At 40.0% G+C, this 20415-nt stretch overlaps 1 protein-coding gene across 1 annotated transcript in view; it reads right to left on the bottom strand.

Annotated features, from left to right (window-relative positions):
* Nucleotides 1-20415, bottom strand: part of TIAM2 (TIAM Rac1 associated GEF 2) — a 121430-nt gene that overhangs the window by 63390 nt on the left and 37625 nt on the right. The window contains exons 3-7 of the mRNA XM_053382230.1: nucleotides 14682-14781; nucleotides 12908-14101; nucleotides 8969-9404; nucleotides 3729-3901; nucleotides 1379-1603 (exon numbers count right to left, since the gene is read on the bottom strand). Coding sequence (XP_053238205.1) covers nucleotides 1379-1603; nucleotides 3729-3901; nucleotides 8969-9404; nucleotides 12908-14095 — 2022 coding nt within the window. The 5' untranslated portion in view covers nucleotides 14096-14101; nucleotides 14682-14781. The remainder of the gene's footprint in view (nucleotides 1-1378; nucleotides 1604-3728; nucleotides 3902-8968; nucleotides 9405-12907; nucleotides 14102-14681; nucleotides 14782-20415) is intronic.

The following is a 20415-nucleotide window of genomic DNA, read 5'->3' as shown; positions in this document are numbered from 1 at the left end:
CAGAATTTTTTTTACTCCGCAGTCACCTGGAAATCTACCTTCTTTAAGTGAAGGGGCAGGGCTGGTGCCAAATAGGCAGGCAAGCTGTGATCCATTTCCCAGGCCTGGGTGAAGCTGAGAAGCGTTCACTCAAGCCCAGGAAAACACCTCACCTCCAGCATGACCACCAGATCCAGGGGAGGCATTGTTGTCCTGCAACGGTGCCCAACTTGGCAGTATACAACAGATGAAACATGTACGAATGGTTTTTCATTTTTTTCTTTCTTTATGCTTCTGCCACCCCTTTATTTTTATTCAATGCCTCCCATTGCACCTGAGGCTACTACCGCCCCCCTGGATCATTCCAGCACCCCCCCCAAGGTGTTCTTGCCAACTTTGGGAAGCACTGGACTAGATAAACCTGGCAGCACTTAGATGCATTAGTCATGGCAACAACCTAATCAGGTTTGGAGTGGCCATGTTCTAACCAATGGCTGCTAGGCAGTAGCAGCTGAAGGGCAGCATGGGTAAGGCTGCAATGGTCTGCTGTCTTTTTGAGAGGGGAGCCCAGCATGTTGCCCCGCCAGCCACTACCACTGCCAGGAATGTGAAACAGAGCCATGTCTATTTGAAATGTAGTGGGGCTGATCAACCTCCATAGAATGCATGTGTATGAACCAAGGGAGAACTTGCCATGAAGATACTGGTTTTGATAGCTTTCCTGTGCTGAAGACAATGTGTGCAGCAGCTCCTACTTTCCCTGTTGTGGTTAATTTAGAACAAAGGAACTGAGCAGAGTGTGAACTCATTCCCCTTTAGGGTTAATTCCCTTCACACTGAACACTAATTAAGCATTCCTTTGACACAAATGTTAATCACAGTTAATGCTAACCAGGTTCACTCTTAATCAAGATTTACTACCCCACAGGGAAGTGTATTTAATGTTATTAACCACAATTACAATACAATAACCTAATTTTGGTCAAGACCATTGAGAAAAGGGTGGGATGGATGTATTCTGGACAGGGGAGCATCTAGGGAGATGTTCATTTCAATTATATTGATACTTTGTTGTTGGCCAGCGGGGCTTCTTTTTGAGCTGAAATATAAATGTTTTATTTATTTATAAAGCCCTCAATTTACATAGCAGGAAGTGAAATGAAAATTTGTTTTGCTTCTTTCAAGATTTCCACAGGAGGGAAGTTTGACTCCAAGAGCAGTTGCCTGTAAATGACAATTCAGTCTGATCTACTGCATCATACAGGCACTAGTGATGATCTCATTTGCAATGCATATCCATAGGGATGGTTGTTTTCTAGCCTCAAAGTGCTTAAACTGTGTACTCTGAAGAGTGATACTCTTTGCAAGAATCAATATGCAGAAGCTAATCCTTTATTACCTGGTTCTCAATTGCTTTCCTGTTTTTAGGGTCACTAACGATTGAGAGCTGCAGCTCAGCCATCTTTTTCATCTTACTATCCATGTCAATCTTTTGGATAAGGCTTTTGGTCTGATTTTTCAGCAATCTGATCGTATCTTCTTTCCCAAGTTTCTTTGCAAAGAGAGATGCGGAAGCAGAGTGTATTGCTGTAACCCAGTTTTCAAGGTCAGTCTGGCTTGTAGCCTGAAAAAAGAAAAAAGCAAGAAATTTAACTTCATAAACAAAACACTATAATAGCATCTAGTGGGCTCCAAAACCAACTTCAGTCAAGAATAACAGTGTGGGGCCAGTCTAAGTGGGATCCACTTACCCTCCCCACTTCATTGCACCATGTTGCTTATATGCTACTTTCTCCATCGAAGTCTGCAAATAATAAAAGGTTTCTGCTATGCTAATGTTTCCTTGAACAACTGGCAACTGTAATTACTAGCAATGCTTACTCTTTATCAAAAGAGGAAGAACTCTGTATAAAAGATGACATTCATCACATGGAATGGCAATTACCTAACCCATTATTAGTTTAATTTTTAAAAAATATACTGAACTAAAGTTACATTTGAAAGTATGCATGAATACACCAAATTTTCTTCAAGCACAAAGGAAGGGGAGAGAAGACACCGACTTTAATAACTATTCAATGGCAGCTAATGCACTCCCTTCCTAATTTTTTGCAATTGCCTTCTGCAGTGTATCATGGGCCTCTTCAAACAATATGCTTTTCCTATACAGAGGCAAAGTGTTTTCTGTTAAGGAAAAACATACAAATTTGAAGCAGCCCTTGGCTGTGTAGAAGTATGCCTTTCCATTATGCATTCCAAAACGTAAGAATTGTTGGTCTAGCTATATGTTGATATCCATCTGTCTTGAGAGACAACTGAGTGTGCCTGTGGGGGTGAAACCAAACCACTGAAGAATCACAGCACTCACTGTGGCAGCAGAGACAGGTAACTCATAACTGTTGCCACCTGCATTGTATTTGATGCTTTAGGAGCACTGACGTGACCTCTCTGGGGCACAATCCAAGGCAGCGTGTATGGAGGTTCTAGACTGCCTAGACGACAAGCCTCCCCCCTCTTGGTCTCACTGATGTGATTTTTCTTTGGGGTTTGCTCCTGAAGTCTCTCTCATGAATGAATATAGCCATAAGGTGGCAGAGGTTTAGGTTTAAGAGTTCTCCTTCTACTATTGGTCTATTCATTATTTTGCTATTGTTATTGTTGTCCTAGACTAACATCCAAGCAGAGCTAGGGCAGCTTCTGAAAGTTATGTGAATGGCTTGGATAAGAATACATGTTGCTCAGTGATGCAACCCAAAAGAGCATCCCTATGTTGAATATGACTTCTCCACATAACATCTGTATGATCATTTATTCCATGCTGGCATTCAGTTATGCGGTGTGGATTATGATGTCATATATAGGAAAAAGGGGGATTCAACACAAAAGAAAGAATTCAACACTCTGCCTTTCTGGCTGTTCCATCAGCGCAAGCATTTTGGATTGCCAGATGGAATCCACATGCTGTTCCAGGGGAGTCTCCTCACACACCAATTTCATGTGGGGAGGAATGACCTGTTGCACAAGCAGAAGTCATTGTGCAGGGCTTGCACTGACAGGACTCTTTAACTGAATCACACTCAGGGATAAAATCTTCAGAGATACTCCTATGTCTCCAGTAATATCTGTGTTGCATAATGTTTAGGTGAAAACATTAGACAAAAGTTATTTCATTTCAAAAAAAAAAAAAGAATTCAATAAATGACTGGCTATGGTCAACCAATTAAATTAATAAATGAATTATGCAGATTAACTTATTTATTTATTTATTTCACAAATACAGGTTCTTACAAAAGCTATGTGTGACATCTGTCATATAAGAAGAGGCATTCTTTCTTCCCTCAGGCAAATGGATGGTAGGCCTCTTCTACTAGAAAAGTCATTGCATTACCTCTGTACATAATTAAAGCTGTTTTTCAGAACTATGGTTTATATGCATACTCAAATTTATGCAGATTAATTTAAATAATCTGATTAAATAGCATCCTTTTAATAGACTATGATTTCTTTAATTCGGTAGAAGTCCCTCTACCTAATTACCTTTAGATAGTTAGATAGCATGCTTCCTGGTCTGCTACTTTATGGTCTGATGAGTAGAATTCCTAAAGGAAGAGGGTTTATCTAAGATTTCTGGAGCACGCAGAAGGAACAGAGACAAAACAACATGATCTAGAATTCTACTCCAAGAGCACTGATTTAAATACAATATGACTTCATTTAATGATAAAACACAAAAACCAAAAACAGAATACCTGGAATAAGTAGACATCACCGAAAGAGTTGCTGAGACAGAAAACATTCTCCTTCTTGGGGTGTTCTGGACAAGACTGCACTATACTGTCTTCTGCAAACAGGGCATATCGAGGCGAGCTGTTCTGCTCCATGGAATTTCTCCCATAAGTCTCATAAAACAGCAAGGTGCATCCTTTTCAAACGAAAAATGTAAAAATGAAAAGTAGTTCCGGTTTATGTCTTGGATCTTTCTAATCTCATATCCTCTTAAAATACAATATTAAAATGTTCATATGTGCAGCTAGAATTGGGAGCAACTTTCTATAGGAAGCACCAAACAAGTATGGGTAACATATTCATCTTCAAACTTCTATACACACACATCTGAGAACTCTGGCCCAAATAGGTTCCCGGATTTATGCACATAACTGGCTAAAGATGTGAACTATTGTGATTATTATCACACATTTTCTGTTAGCAGAGGGATACATTTTTTAAAAAAAATCCAGCACTCAAGACTGCTGCAAACTACCAAAGGCCAAACAAAAGAGGTATGCGCTACAACACCTCTGGGAGGCCAACAGAGAGGAGTGTCAGACTTTAAGGATCCCTAATGTTAAACAGAACAGTCTTAAAAGTGGTACATCCTGAAATATTAAAAGCTAGAAGGAAACAGGCTTCCAGAGACACGTAAGAAATACAAAGGAGGAGCCTGGCAAACATATATAGAGGAGGAATTCTATATTTTGGTGCCACCACTAAAAAAAGTCCTGATTTATATAGCTATTAATCAGTTCTCTACAGAAAGCAAGCCTTTTACATCTGAATTTAATGTTAGGGTAAGTTTATACAGGGGAAGGCCATTTCCCCATATGTATGAAATCCAGAGATAATAGATTTGCTATGGAAAACAGAGGCGGATTTAGGTGCTTACAACTGGTTCGGTCACATGGAGCCTCAGGGACATGACAGCTATGATTTAAAATGGAGTGTGAGAAGTGGGGGTGCCAGATTTTGGCATCACACAGGGCGCAGCTGAAATTTGAGACCGAAAGGTCTACTGCCGGCCCAGAGTTTCACTGAAATCATTGGATTTTGCTGCCAGGTAAATACATTTATCGTTGAAGTGTAAGATAGCAAACAGTAGTTGTCAATTCGAAGCGGATGACACCACTGTATTGTTGCTTATACACAATGTATTCTGTTAAAAATCTAGCAATCCCAAATAATGTCAATTGCTAAAAAGCTATTCAAAATGCACACATGCTTGAAACACACTTGTTAGCTATCACCATTATTTTATGTTGTCATTTTATGGGGGAACTAGGAGATTATAGATGATATCCAACTAAGTCACACTTAAGCAGACCCATTGAAGCCGGTGGAATTAAGTTAGTCATAACTGATTTAAGTCCATTGATTTCAGTGGGTCTGTTCTAGTACTTAATCAGCTACCACCCCTTTATATTAAGAAATAAAATGACAGCCCCTGTTTCTGCCCACAGATGGGACTAGACAGCCTTCTTGAGGCTGCCCCCACCTCTGCTTCCAGGACCAGATTACAGCATATGTGCTACGATCAGAACGTGGTTGGAATGTAATATTCCTTGCCCGGATAAATTAATTAGGGTGGACAGATGGTAAAGAAAAACATTCCATATTAAAGGAATGATCTTGATGGCCATTTAAGCACTGCTGAAGTCTCAGGACACCCATCAATTCACTTTTAGCAGGTGACCAGATGGTTGTAATCTTTCCTGTCATTGATAAAACTAAACATAGCTCAAGAGACGGCACAGAAAATAATACCACCTCCACAAATCAGTGGTTTTAGTTTAGTAAGTTAAAAGCACAAACAGAAGCTTCCAGCCATTTATACAGCTAGGAACACTCACTGATATCTGGCCAATTAGATTCCAAGTGCCTGACAAGTTAAATGATCTGAAAGCAAGCAAATTTCTACCACAACATCTACAAAGCTAGGATGTTTTAGCAGAAGAGGTCATCATGAAGCCCAGAGCAGCAACAGGTGGCAACATCAGTGAAGTCAATTGTGAAACTGAACAAACATTTTGGATAATGCTTTGTCTTGAGGCACACCAAGATGTCAATTGTAGTATGAGAAGTCTCAGGGATGGGAAGCTTATGAATTTACCGAAAGCAAGTCAGATATATACTACTGCTACAAAAATCCAAAAGTCCTTATTCTTTTGATTTTACATAGGCTGTCAGTAGGCCTGGTTTATCATTTTAGGGCCTTTGCCCCGTTAAAAATAAATCCAATATGCACTCTGGACTTAGGCATAATTACTTGAAAATAAACAGAGGTAAAGGTTTAACCTTTTAATTGAACATTTAATTCGATATTTTGACTTCTTTGGGAAAAGTCCCAGCTCAGTGGAAAAGCACATGCTTTGCTTGCAGAAGTCCCCAGGTTCAACTCCAAGCACCTCCTGCCTAAAAACCTGGAAGGTCAATGCCAGCCAGTGAATAATATTTAGCTGGGGTGCCGCAGGGTTCTGTCCTGGGCCCATTGTTGTTCAGTGTCTCTATAAATGACTTGGATGAAGGAACTGAGGGATGCTCGTCAAATTTGCAGATAACACAAAAGTGAGAGGAGCAGCTAATGCCACAGGAGACAGAATCGGGATTCAATTTGACCTTAACAGATTGGAGGACTGGGCCAAAACTAACAAAACAAATTTCAATAGGTTAAAAAAAAGGGTAAAGGTAAAGTACCCCTGGATGGTCTAGTCAAAGGCAACTATGGGGTGTGGAGCTCATCTCGCTTTCAGGCCAAGGGAGCTGGCGTTTGTCCACAGACAGCTTTTCAGATCATGTGGCCAGCAGGACTAAACAGGCTTCTGGTGCAACGGAACACAGTGACGGAAACCAGAGCGCAGGTAAACGCCATTTACCTTCCCACCGTAGCAGTACTATTTATCTACTTGCACTGGTATGCTTTCGAACTGCTAGGTTGACAGAAGCTGGGACAGAGTGATGGGAGTTCACCCCATTGCACAGATTCGAACTGCCAATCTTCCAATTCAATAGGAACAAATGTCAGGTTCTACAGTTAGGCAGGAAGAACCAGCTGTACAAATATAAGATTGGGGACACCTGGATTATCCGTAGTACATGTGAAATGGATCTGGGGTCTTAAGTCTTAAGTAGACCCCAAGATTAACATGAGTCAATAGTGTGAATGCAAAGAGGAGAGAGGAAAGAGAAGACAGCAGCAGCAGCAGATAAAAGCTATTGTTATTCTAGGCTGCATCACCAGAAGTATAGTGTCCAGATCAAGCGAACTCTACAATTCTGTGATTTTATATTTAGTAATAAGGCAGCTTCCTATTTTCTTGACAAAAAAAACTTGGTTTTTTTCTTCCAGCTTTATTAAAATAAACCAGCATTTCCACTTTTTAGACAATGACAGTGATTACTGTACAGTGTGTGCCTAATGTGTTCTAGAACAGGCAAATCTTGTTAAAATGGGGTTTCCCTTCTGACTCCATCCTTTCCTTCGGCATAATAACACAGAGACAAATTACACACACTCACACATACACAAAATTTTTCTTTGAAGTAGTATGTGCTGAATGACAAACCCTGCAAAAATGCAGAAAATCACGACCTCTCCAAGTTAATTAATCCTAATGCATGCTTTGCAATGCATATAATTTATCCAGCCATTGTCTTTGACATCCACCTATAAAGTATCCAGCGATTAACATAACCTAGGAATCACTGGTGTTTATTTTGTTCTGCATACACCAACTTCACTGGATGTTGACTGATATAACTGTCTTGTTGGTTTTCTTGTACTTTTGAAAATCAGTAAGAAAATATTTATAAACACACAGACAAATCATTTGTCAGAATTCAAGCCTTTAAACAGGTAACATGGTGCTCTGAGCACATACAGAGCTACTTTCTTTCAATGCTAAGTAACTATTATCAGGTCTCCTGCCAAACATCTGCATTAGGCAACAAGGCTTATAGGTCAGAAGGGATGAAGTTTAAGTAGGCTTGAATTATAAGAAAATTTTATTTGTTTGGTCATACGCCATAACAGACTTGAATTCCAACACTCACAGTTTAGAAGTCAAACAGCAAGGACGTTTATACCTGCCATCTTGCCCAAGCAGGAAATGATTCAACTATAACAATAATTCAACTATAACATGATTTATCATTGACCCACTTTCTCTTTAAAAAGACATTGCTTTTCAAAGTATTGCTTCATGGAACTAAGACTGAATGGAAGCAAAGTTAAAGGACAAAGAGACATTACTATGAGGAGCGAAGAAAACTGGGGAAATGTCCAGGAAACATAGATTATTCATGCTCAGACAGCCTGCTATGTACTGCAAGTTCTATCAACACAAAACGCAGGAGCAAAAGTGAGCACTGGCTGAGGATTAGTGCTGCAGAGCCCTAATGCTACATGTCTGCAGCCTGAACCCTCACACTCCAGCAAAAAACACACTGACTATCAAAGTGCCAGATGTGTACAGTTAAGAGTACCAGTACCATAATAACATATGTTCTTAATTATCTCTCCCAATCACACTAAATAATGCCCTCTCAATTTCCATTCTACGATAGACCCCTTGACATGTGAATCCCATAAAGGAGGCATCATGTGATTACTGTGGCCCCACTTCCAGATGTCCATGTTTTTGCACTGAAGATGCCTATGCATGTGCAGTGGTTCATGTGTTACCTTCACAAATTGTGTTTTTATGCAGTGAACCACCCTGAGATCTGCAGATGAAGAGCGGTATATAAATATAATGAACAATAAAATAATGAGAAAGGGCACACAACCAGAAGAGGATTAAGACAGGCTATACTTCTGGGAAGGACACTCAAGGATGGTGGGGCAATCCTGTCGGTAGCTTTTACTCTAAAAGTTTCAGAATGTGAACTGCAGCAGCACGCACCCATTGCAGACCAGGGAAAAAGCAAAAGAGTAAGAAATATTAACACATGCAACTAGAACAGACAGAACATATTTGAGTTACAAGAATCATGAATACTTGCGCATGGGATAAATCTTCTGAAATCTTTCAACAAAAAGGTTACAAAGGGGGGAACCATAAAACATTCATTATAAATATGCTTTTGATAACTTCTGTCCTAGTAATTGAAAGGCTTTTCAGAACAGATGCAGAATAGAAATAAATTTAAAATGCACTGCCAAATAATGCCACATAATGCAGTCTACATTGGTTAAGAACTATGAGCCATAACTGACCTTTCAGTGTTATCCAGTACTGTTTCCATTTTCTCCGAGTAACCAACTCAAGTTTCTTCTCTTTCTGTAGGGTCACAAGAGGTTTGAAGAAGAGCCACCCAGCTTTGCGGACCACTCCTTGTTCTTTCTCATACAGCAGATCCAGTTGTTCTAAGGAGCCAAGCGACTCGCTGCTCGAGTCCTCTGTTCCTGTGGAGGTGTCTGTGTTTTCATTGTTGGTCTTGCTCAGGTCAAGCTCCCGCATGAAGTTCTCATAAATGTTCTGTCTCAGGACATCACTGCTGATTGCATTAGCAGACTCACTTCTCTGTGGGAAGAATTGGCCAGAGCCAGTGGACCACAGAGAACCAGAGAAATGTGGGGGAGCAAGAGTGTCTGGAGAAAGACTTTCAATTCCGTTGTCAAAGTATTCACCTGAATCTTTGCATTTTGTTTCCTGTGGATAAAGTGGTAAAGTTCGTAAATCAGCAGAGTCCTGACCACCCCTTAAACATTAGCACTTGCTGACTCTAAGGTCTTATATGAAATCTACAGCACAGCAGCAACTGCTGTGATGTCTGTAGCACAGAGTCTGATGGCAGCAGGCATCAGAAGCAGCCCTGAGGACTACAAATCCATCCTCTTCTTTTAGCTTTGACAAATGGCAATGTTTTCTTTTAGAGTAACAAGGTATGTTTATTACAGTCATACCTTGGAAGTTGCATGGAATCCGTTCCAGAAGTCTGTTCGACTTCCAAAACATTCAGAAACCAAAGCGAGACTTCAGCAAGCTCCTGCAGCCAACCAGAAGCTGCGGAAGCCACGTCGGACATTCGGCTTCCAAAAATAGTTCACAAACCAGAACAATCACATCTGGGCTTGCAGCATTCGGGAGCCAAAATGTTAGAGAACTAAGCTGTTCAAAAACCAAGGTATGACTGCATTGGTATAATTATAATTGTACTAAAATGTTCTGACTAATTCAAAACCTTCACTATTCTATAAGGAATAATTTTGAATGGTTCCCCAGAGCACCTCATATAGGGTTCTCAGGCGGTCTCCCACCCAGGCAGCTTACAAGGCCAGATCCGCTTCGTTTCGGCAGAAGAACTGCATTTCATTCATTATTTGGACCCATTTCTGCACAGAGGTCTACAGGATAGCAGGTATATATGCTTTTTTCATAACTCTTAAGGGTCATTCTCTGACATTAAACATTGCACCAGTCAGTGTGCACCATTCAACCATGAAATACCTTGCCAGACTGTGAGCCACAGTCCCAAGCTGCCAAACCTCTGACACTGGGCCTTCTCCTAAAGTGGAACTGTATGTGCAGCGTCATATGCAGCTATTGATGCCTCCAGCGGGGAAAAAGCTAAGCTGCCTCTGCCTTCCCTCTGGCCCAACGTAAGTTTCTGGGGAGCCTCGGGACACAGGAAGGGGAAGGTCGAGGTGGAGGTACTTCTTGAGTGCCTGGAGGCTCTGCAAGCATTTGAGCTGAGGGACATACATGCATCCCCATCAGAAATCAATTTCAGTACTAAGGCAACAGAAGACAAGTATGCCCAATCTTCCACAGAAGCCCACCCCAGTTTTTAACCCACCTTTCGTTCTTGCAAATGTACATAAAGTGTGTATAGGGGGTGGAGAATATAAGTGAAGAGGGGAAGACCAGAAAAATGAGCAAGGAACAGACAAGCACTCTCAGACAGAGAAGCAGCGGAGAAAATCAGAAAAGGCATGTACAAAAAAATAAAAGGGAATTTTGAAAAAGACACTGCCAGCTCCCATTCAGCCAATCAGAGGACAGAGACAGGGTGGCGGAGTAGGGTTGACACAGCGACAGAGATGGTTTGGCAATGAAATTTGCACTCTGAGTAGGGAAAATGTTGGCAGTTGTTTGTTTATAATTTTAAAGGGCAAAATACCACAGCTTCTCTTTGCTAGAGACTACACCTCAATTCTGATTGCCAGAATTAAATTCATGGTCACCATGACAACTGTGGTGACTATATTTGTAGACTCCTGTTTGGGAAGGTACCTAACTATATCTCCAAGACTGGCATATACTATTAATTCTACCTTCATCTTTAATATATAGGTATTTTTAAAGCAATAACTTTTGGAACATTATGTTTGTTTGCTGTTTCTGAAAGTCTAATGATCCATCAGAGCAAAGTTGTATGTTACCCATTTGCACAAGCTGTGACTATGTGAAGGAATTTTTATAAGATGGGCAGAGCACTCAACTGTTCAGAGCCGAATACTTAACATATGATTTTGATTTTAATTTGGCAGCACTCATTTTCTAGATCTTCTGCTTATATGTATGTTAGTCTATCTGGAGATCATTACAGAACTGTAGTTTATAGGGCCTGATAGCAGAAGGTAATAATTACCATCAACTCCCACAGAGCTTTAGGACAATCTTCCCAAATAAATATCTTTGTACATAAATATCTTTCTCAATAGTGTTTGAGAATCAGTTCTGTTGGGTGGAGTATCCCTGCATGACACTATTACCAAAATGCTTAAAATAGAACATGTGCATGTGTAGAGTAAGTCATAAGCGAACACAATTACTTAATAATATTAAGTACTGAGAGAGCTATCCAAGGCAGCTGTTCACCACGCCATCAGAAGAACCTCCCAAATGTTTTACATTGTTTTCTCCACTGATGCTTCCATAGCCTTTATTAAAGGATTTGCTTTGAACTTTAAAAAGAAATTAAGGACAGAACAAATAGAATCAGTCTTAACAGTGTGCTTCCGATCATCACATCACAAGCACTGAATGGCATGCAACACTGCCCACTCCTTAAACCAGGGGTAGTCAAACTTTTTATATCTACCGCCCACTAATGCATTTTCTTGATGGTAAAATTTCCCTACCACCCACCAGTGCTCGATGGAAGGAGGATTCAGCTGTGCCATAGAACCCCCTACCGCCCACCTAGAATCCTGAAACACCCACTAGTGGGTGGTAGGGACCAGGTTGACAACCCCTGCCTTAAACAGTCACTCATCAAAAAAGCTGTGTCATGCTTTGGACAGGATGAGTCACCTCCAACATGCAGCCACACCATTGCAGTACACCCACAGCTGCAGCTGTCATTAGAAAGGTCGTTCTTCCCATGAAAAAAGCCATTGCTATCAGGATGTTTATTCAGAGGTCCAAGGAGAAGAACCAGCCCTGACATACACTAATCTCCGACCTCTTTATTCTTCATAGGTTACACCCATCATACCTATGTTGTACACCAATGCTAATGGATTTTAAAATGTGGGTTTTCTAAAATGCCAACAATGATGTAAAATGTGCTGGTTGGGTTTCAGTTTATGCAAAGAGAATATGCACATGAATTTCCAATACCTGCGCACAACCCTCCTCTCTCCCGTACCTTTCGGTTGCTACAACACCATCCTGCATGATACCTCAGTCAAGAGGTTTGCTGAAACAGTCCAGGAAAGGAGGCAGGTGGGCACCACCCTATGCAGAAGCTGCAGCTGGTACAATGCAGTGGCTCGACTGGGGTAGGATAAATACTTAACATTTCTGAAATCCTTATTTTTTCTGAACACTCAAGTTGGCTATAATTTTGTGCATGGGTACATCAGCAATCTTGCAGATATCCTGTAAGTCTAAAGGTTATTTTACACCCTGAAGATGTCTAATTGAAAAGCAACATTGCATATTTTTATTTATTTTTTAAAATGTCTGAGTCCAGTGGTCTGTTTCCCCAACCATTCAGTATTTACAGACCACTGAATTGGAGCAGTTGAGTTATTTTGAAGAGAAAATGCTATCATTTACACACACACACACACACACACACACACACACACACACACACTTCTGAACAAAAAGACTTGGCAACAAACCAAGTTGTCATATGCATTAATGGGAAAGGGGCTACGATTTGTACTTTTGAAAGAAATTTTGGCTGAAACTCCACATACCTGTAGTTTCCTCTTCTTTCTTGACAGGCTTCCTGTCCAATCACTGATTCTGCGCATACGGCTTTTCAGTGTTTCCTTCTTTGCTGCGTCTTCATTAAGGGTTGCAGATTTTCTGCAGGGCAGAGTGTAGGAAGAGTACTGCGGAGGTCCCCTGTGCTCTACCTTAGACGGAACGTCTATGGCTGAGGTAAATGAAACACGGTTGCTTAAACCAGCATGATGAGCATTGATATAATCTGCAGAGAGCCCAATATCAGAGGTTTGGGAGCTTCTTAGATTTGAATCCCTATATAAATCACGGAGGGAAGAGAGAGACGAACTTTGGTTCAATGGTTTCTTGCAGTCATTCTGGGGAAATTCAACTTGGATACTTGTATCAAGGGTGCTCCTGGACAAGTATGACCCATCCAGTTCATTCATGTCTCCATTATTTCCCCACGGAGCATCATACCACGAAGACTCTGAGCTAATAGAGCTCCCTTTACTGGATCTAAGCCTTGAATCAGTGGCTGACAGACGGTGACTTCCAACATAGTCTGTGCCACATGTTTCCTTCACTTCAAGCACATTATTCTTTTCAGACTCTAAAGTAGGCGAGTACCGCAAGAGTTGAACTGGTCCACTGGAATCCTCTCTGGAGACTGTGCTGTTGCTGCTGCTGTTGTGAAATTCAACCCTCAAACACCCATCCAACTTTCCCAATGTCTTAATGAGGACTTTTGGACTCATTCTGTCATCCGATGGTGGGCTTTCTTTCTTCCCATAGCAATTTAAGAAATGCCCATTACATTCCCTGGAAGCGACATGGTTGCTGGTAGCTTCAAAGTCAATGTAGTGCAATTTCTCAGGCAAAACTGCATTATTGCTCCCTTGACTGTAGCTTCCCAAGTTGTGCGTCCTATGTTTGGCATGGCTGCTACCCTTTGAAACTTTCACTACTGTGTCACCAAGTCTAGAGGAATAAGGCTGAGTATTCTTGAAATGAGAAAGGCAACTTCTGGTTATTGCTCGAGATTTGTAGTTTGTGCCACTGGTGCTGTGATTCCATCCCTGCGTGGAAGAGGACTTCTCATCTTTAGCATGGATACTGCGAATTTTCAGAGAACAGGGCTTTTGCTTGGCACTGGGTGTAGAATTAGTATGGTTTTTTGTTCCCTGAAGGCTGTACTGGCTTTCTGAATTCCCCATTTTTCACTAAATCAAGAGAGTATGAACAGCTGTGGTTATTAAAACACTCTAACAAAGTAAACTTTCAGTCTTACTTTTAAACTTCTAAAAATATTTACTTATAAGAAAATTTCACTAATCTGGATTTTTTTATGGGGACAAAACAAGGGATGTTGTTGTTGTTTGCACATTTAGTTTGCATAGGAATTATCCTGGAAGCTACCTTATAAATTATTATCATCATTATTAATTTATTAACCACCTTCTAAAATACCATCCCAAGGCAATTTGCATATAAATAAAACAGTTAAAAACACAAAAACAATAACAAATACATTTAAAACAAGACAAAAACCCTAACAAGTGGACATTCATGGTAAAGACCCATTTATCCAGCTGGAAAAGCTTGTTGGAACAAAAATGTCTTCAACTGTTTCCAGAAAGTACAGATAGTTTGAATGTAACTTAAAGATTGTGCTGCACCCATGTCATGGCTTGAATTTATAGATTCTCAGCAAACCAAAGTTCAGATCTGCTGGGCTGCTTTCATTTTTCATTCTGCACAGCACTTCCTGGTTCAAAATGAAAACTTTTGTATCAGACAAACCTGAAGAATCACTCAAATGTAGATGGAATAACCAGTCTGTGTCCTTGGCATTATCTTGATAGCTGGTCACCAAGCTTCCCACATAATTCCACATGAATCCCTGTAAAACAAGAAGTTGGGTAAGGTCTCAGTCAAGTTAATACACACATCTTCATATTGTATTTAATGTTTTATAAAATGCTTTTTTAGACACCATTAACGTAGCAGTAATTATTTCAAATAACTTATGCTAACACAAAAACCACGGCTTGTGCTCATGTGCTCCTTCTATGCTCATATTCCTTCCCTTAATTTCAGGGTCTTAGCAAATCAGTTTGCAGCTTCAGTGGAGCCAGGCAAGCTATGGTTAGTGCAAACTTGCCCACATCCAAGGATTACAAACCATGGTCTAAAGTGGGTTTGTGGGCAAACTACATCTGCCTGAAATTTTGAGTTTACTTGGACACATTCATATACTGCCAAACCATGCTAGGCATTACATCTGAACCAGGCCCAAGTATCCCAAGGCAGAATATTACAATTAAAATTACCATCAAGTGAGATGCTGTAGTATGATTCAAAGTTTTATGTTTAATAGCTGGATCTCAAATTATAGTTTGATAAATCTCTGTGGGGCTTTTGTTGTTCTCGATCCACAATCCCATCTGAATTCCAGCTGTGACCCAGAGGTAAAAGGCCACTGGGTAATTCACTCATCCTACCAGCTGGCAAACTCTGTTTGTATTTTAAGGTTGATCTGCCAGAAAAGTAACAACAACAAAAGGAAAGCACTAGGCATTGCACACACCAAGGGACAAAAGCAGCTTTTGAGAAACTGACTCTGATAGAAACTTATTCAGAGAGCAGACAGAAAGCTGAATTTCAAAGTAAATAGATCAGCATCGTAGAACGTTGCTATAAGGTTTGTATTTCTAAAGCACACAAGAGACTTATTTCTTTTTATAACTTTCAGCTATCTAATGTACATTCTAGAATCTATGTTTGTAGAGCCCTAAGTATTTTAAGAACATGTGCCCTAAAGGTGAATAGAGATTTACGCTTTCCAAAAAACAAAGAAGACATTTTATTGTAATGTGTGTAATGTTTGTCAAACTTACAAAAAAATAATAATATTACACAAACTTGTTGTTCAAACAGATAAATCACTAATCTACAAGTTAATGAAGCCTTACTATAGCACTGACACAAAGAAGCCACATTGGAAGCTCAGCGAACAAATGACAATGACTTTCCAGATTATACCCTACAATATCAATGTATACAAAGTCATGAACATTTTCACTAACAGAAAATTAGCTGTACAACTCTGATACAAAGTGCTGTGACTCAATCTTATTACACCAACAAAAATACCTTTAAAAAAATATTTATGACACCCCCTCCTTTGTAAGTACTAATTGCTTCAATGTATAAATGTCACCAACATAAAGCACGTTTTGGGTAACAGGCACAGCACAATGCTAAGATACAGACAAAACAACAGTGATGATTGGAAGGAAAACACCACATAAATTTCGCATGCCCCTTGTTATCGTGTAAATGGAAATCTCCAGGGGACTACTGACCAATGAACACAGAGGAGTCACCAATGAGAGCATTTATATTCAGAACCTAAGTTACAAGAACATAAACTACATTCACAAGGCAACTTTCAGAAGACTATTTCTATTTATAAGAGGACATGAAGCCCAATTTGTCAGAAGAATCAGTCAAAGACCATCTGGTCTCTACCATGATTGTGCACTCACAGAATAATCCCTTTTAACAGGGCAAGTGGCAAGCAAGCTGCTGTTATAGACCTCAGTATAACAGCATCAATTCTTCAAACTTAAGCCACTGATACAACCTCCATTGTACACCAATACAATGAAGATGGTTAATAAATACATCTATCAAAGGCAGGTATGCAAAACGAGCTGACACTCAGCACAATGAACAGTTAAGGCTACAAGCACTGCATGTGAAAAGTACTGTCATGGAGCACTATTTCTTATCATGTAAGGCAACTTCCTAACAGCAGAAAGCAAACACAAGAGCTTGCCAGCACTTAAAACTATGTGTTTCAGTCCTGATTACACTTGGTAATAAACGCATGATCATTTATAACTTGTTCACTTTATTCATACGCTAGGCTGTCTCACTGTGGCTAGATTTGCCACAGAGGCATTCCTTTATCTTTATCTCTATCTTATAATGAGTTGGACCATTGTCCATTTAGCTTAGTACTACCTACACTAACTAGCAGTAGCTCTCCAGGCTTTCAAGCAACGGGCTCTCCCATTCCTATCTGAATGGAAATTTCTGCACGCTACATCTCTTCATGACTGAGCTGCAGTTGTGAGGCTTGCACTCTCCTCGACTCCCCTTTCTTCCTCCAGTGAGCCACAAATGTGAGATCAGAAGTTTTCATTTCCATTTTAGATTAACCATGGTTCAGTGCGTCATCCAAAATCTAAACTGTGGTTAACTTCATTATGGTTAAATTGAAATAATCTAGATTCATAAACTTGGCCTGAAGTTGGCTAGCTTCAACACACTATACAGCAGTTAAGTCTGAATTTATTTTGTTTGAGTTTGAACAACACAACAAGCTATGGATGACCTAAAATAGAAATGAAATCTCTTGAATACCTCCTTGCAACACAGCTGGAGGGTGGGCAGCATAAGCTAAGGCTTGCTGAGGCTCATTCTTGTGGTTCTTAGGTCCTAATAAAGTCAGTGAATTCTGTTTATTGTCACCAGTTCTTTATCCCAGACACAACCCAGTAACCATCTAGTTGATGGTCATTTCAAGGGTTCTGCCACGCAGCAGATTCAGCTTTATTGGGGGGGGATGTCCCGGGTAGGACCATTCAAAGCACCTGAATATTCACAAGCAATTGGTTTCTTTTTTTGTTAGCCAACAAGTCTTCACAACTATCACATAACATCACATAATTCAAACAAATGGATTCAAGGTCTAGGGGATCTTGACATCATACAAATGGATCATGTTTAGAATAAATAACAAAATGGAAGTGTGTAACCAGACCTTGAATTTTATAATGCATTGGGGGGGGGATGACAGAGGAAATGTAAGGGGAGGCTATTTTATAAGAAAAATATAGTGCACACACACACACACACCCCACAAAAAAAAGGTTGCTGGCTTCTTAAAGGCCAATGACCATATAGTTAATTTCAGTCAATGGGTTTTTCCATGGCGAGACAAACACATCCACCTATTCCTCCTACAAAGTTGATGTTATTTTACTACACTGCTGTGATGTGAAATAAAATGGCGTAAACCTAGCTCTTGCAAATCAGTAGAGTGTGGCAGCCAAAATGATCATGAGGCTAGAACAACTCCTCCGTGAGGAAAGGCTGTAATATTTGAAGTGTTTTAGTTTAGAAATAGGCAAGTAAAGCAGGACATGATAAGGATGTACTGTATAAAGTTATTCACCTTGTTTTTATTTGTAAGCCACCATGAAAAAAGGAAGGGTATAAATAAATATGTGACGATAATACTAATAATAATAATTGTGGGGAAAGTGGATAGAGAGAGGTTTTTCTCTCTTTCATAATACTAGAACCCTGAGTCAACCAAAAAAGCTGAATGTGGAAAGTTTCAGGACAGCCAAATAAAGTTCTTCCCACACTTAAATTCCCTACCACAAGATAAACGGATGGCCACCAACTTGGGCGGCTTCAAAAGGGAGTTAAGACAGATTAATGGAGGATATAGCTGTCAATGGCTACTGGCCACGATGGATGTGCAAGACCTCCAGTATCAGAGGTGGTATTCTTATAATTATTATTACCCACAATTTGTCCACAGTCCCTGGGTGGGTTACAACAATCTAAAATTCAGGAGTAAAATAGTTAAAACAAATCTCAGCCACAGAAATAGGGTGGGTCTTGAATGCCAACTGGTGGGGATCACAAGCAAGGAGGGTGCTATTGTGCCCATGCCCTGCTTGCATGCTTCCCATAAGCATCTGGTTGGCCATTGTGAGAAATGATGCTGAACTAGATGGGCTCTTCCCTATGTTCACAACAGCTTTTCTGTCATCACAATCCTATGTCAATAACTCATGCACACGTATGATCACAATGTTTGCATTAGCAGGATATTCAATAGGAAATTATGTTATTGGATACCCACACAAGGATATAGTATATTTCCTTGTCAAGTTGAGCACTTTGTATTAAAAGTAAAACTGCAAATGTAAGAGGACAAAACCACTTACATTATTATTACATTCATGCGCCTTTTGCCAAGGCCACACGTGACTTTTTTATATATCAAGCAACTGAGTGGAGATGTGTGCATAACAGTTTTCAGCTCTTTCACAAAAGACTTCCTGGCATAATTTACTGCATTTTTGAAAACCAGGCATCTTAGTCACATGCTACTGCAAACCAAAAGCAGAGCTTTTGATTTCTACAATCTTAGCAATACTCCTATGCCCACCCACCCCAATTAATGCTACTATGATATTCTTGGCAGATTTACTATTTTAAATTATATACCAAGAAACTCAAGGAATGAGCAGCCACACAAATACAAATGATTATGATTTTTATATTCCTATTTAGTCTTAAAGGGTTCACTTACTCCAACTGGAAGCATGATTTATGTATTCTAGCTGTAATGCCACTTTGACACCATTATAGAACGGTCTCTCACCAAATTTGAAACCAAAGAATCTACATACGTTCCACAAATCAGCAGCCTAAAAATTATGAACAGCAATCTCAAAAATAAAGAAAGAAAAAAGGCACATTGCAGAGTGCAATTGTAGACACTTCTTGTACACATGTTCTATTTTGAAGATTAAATGTGGCCTACTTTATTTTAGTAAGGTAAAGGTAAAGGAACCCCTGACCATTAAGTTCAGCCGCAAACAACTCTGGGGTTGCGGCACTTATCTCGCTTTATTTTAGTACATGTGCAAAATCACATCCTTATCTTCCAGGTTAATTATTCCTTAATAGCAATGACCTTCTGATTCTGTAGTCACAGTAAGTAACACAAATTCAAATCACCACTCCTTGCACTACTTTAAGATAAGACTAAAATCATGTGGAAACAACTTTACTATGCAGTCTTCCTGGAAATGGTCCTCTGGGTATAATCAAGATTCAGCATGATTACTCACATGACGTGCAGCTGTTGCCTACTGTCTCCGCTGCACCCTCTCAATTTGGGATGTAGAAAAGGATATAATGGAAATGACACACCAGTGCATTACACTTTGTGGTCAGCCATCAGTTCCAATGTAGGTTTGTCAAATTAGCACATACCAACAGTACTAATTGTAAACAAGTAAGTCATTGCAGTTTAGAATTAGAAGGAAGTTATCACATGAACACAAATTAGTCTATAGGTCTGAACATTAATAGTGCATAAGATTCGATCTAACAAAAAGAAAGTGAAGACCTCAATCATGCCATATCATGTCACTGGGATTAATAGAGTGATGCAGTGGATAGACTGTTGGGTTTGGATGTGGGAGACTAAGCCCCAAATCACTGTACATCTGGTATCCTGATAACGGTACCTACTGCCTTAGTTTATTCCATAAGGTAGGCAAATAGATGGATGGATTAAGTATGCTGTACAGCAGAGTGTACTGTAGAAATGATAATAGTGTGAGGCAATCCCAACTATAAAGATCCACCTTCCTCTAAAAAGTGCAAAACCCATCCAACTATGACACTGTTTCCATTATGCCTGTGTGCACACTGG

The sequence above is a fragment of the Podarcis raffonei genome, chromosome 3 (genome assembly GCF_027172205.1).
Source record: "Podarcis raffonei isolate rPodRaf1 chromosome 3, rPodRaf1.pri, whole genome shotgun sequence".
NCBI classification, from domain to species: Eukaryota; Metazoa; Chordata; class Lepidosauria; order Squamata; family Lacertidae; genus Podarcis; species Podarcis raffonei.
Note: the sequence above shows the minus strand (reverse complement) of the source record. Positions and strands in the feature narration are given on the sequence as shown.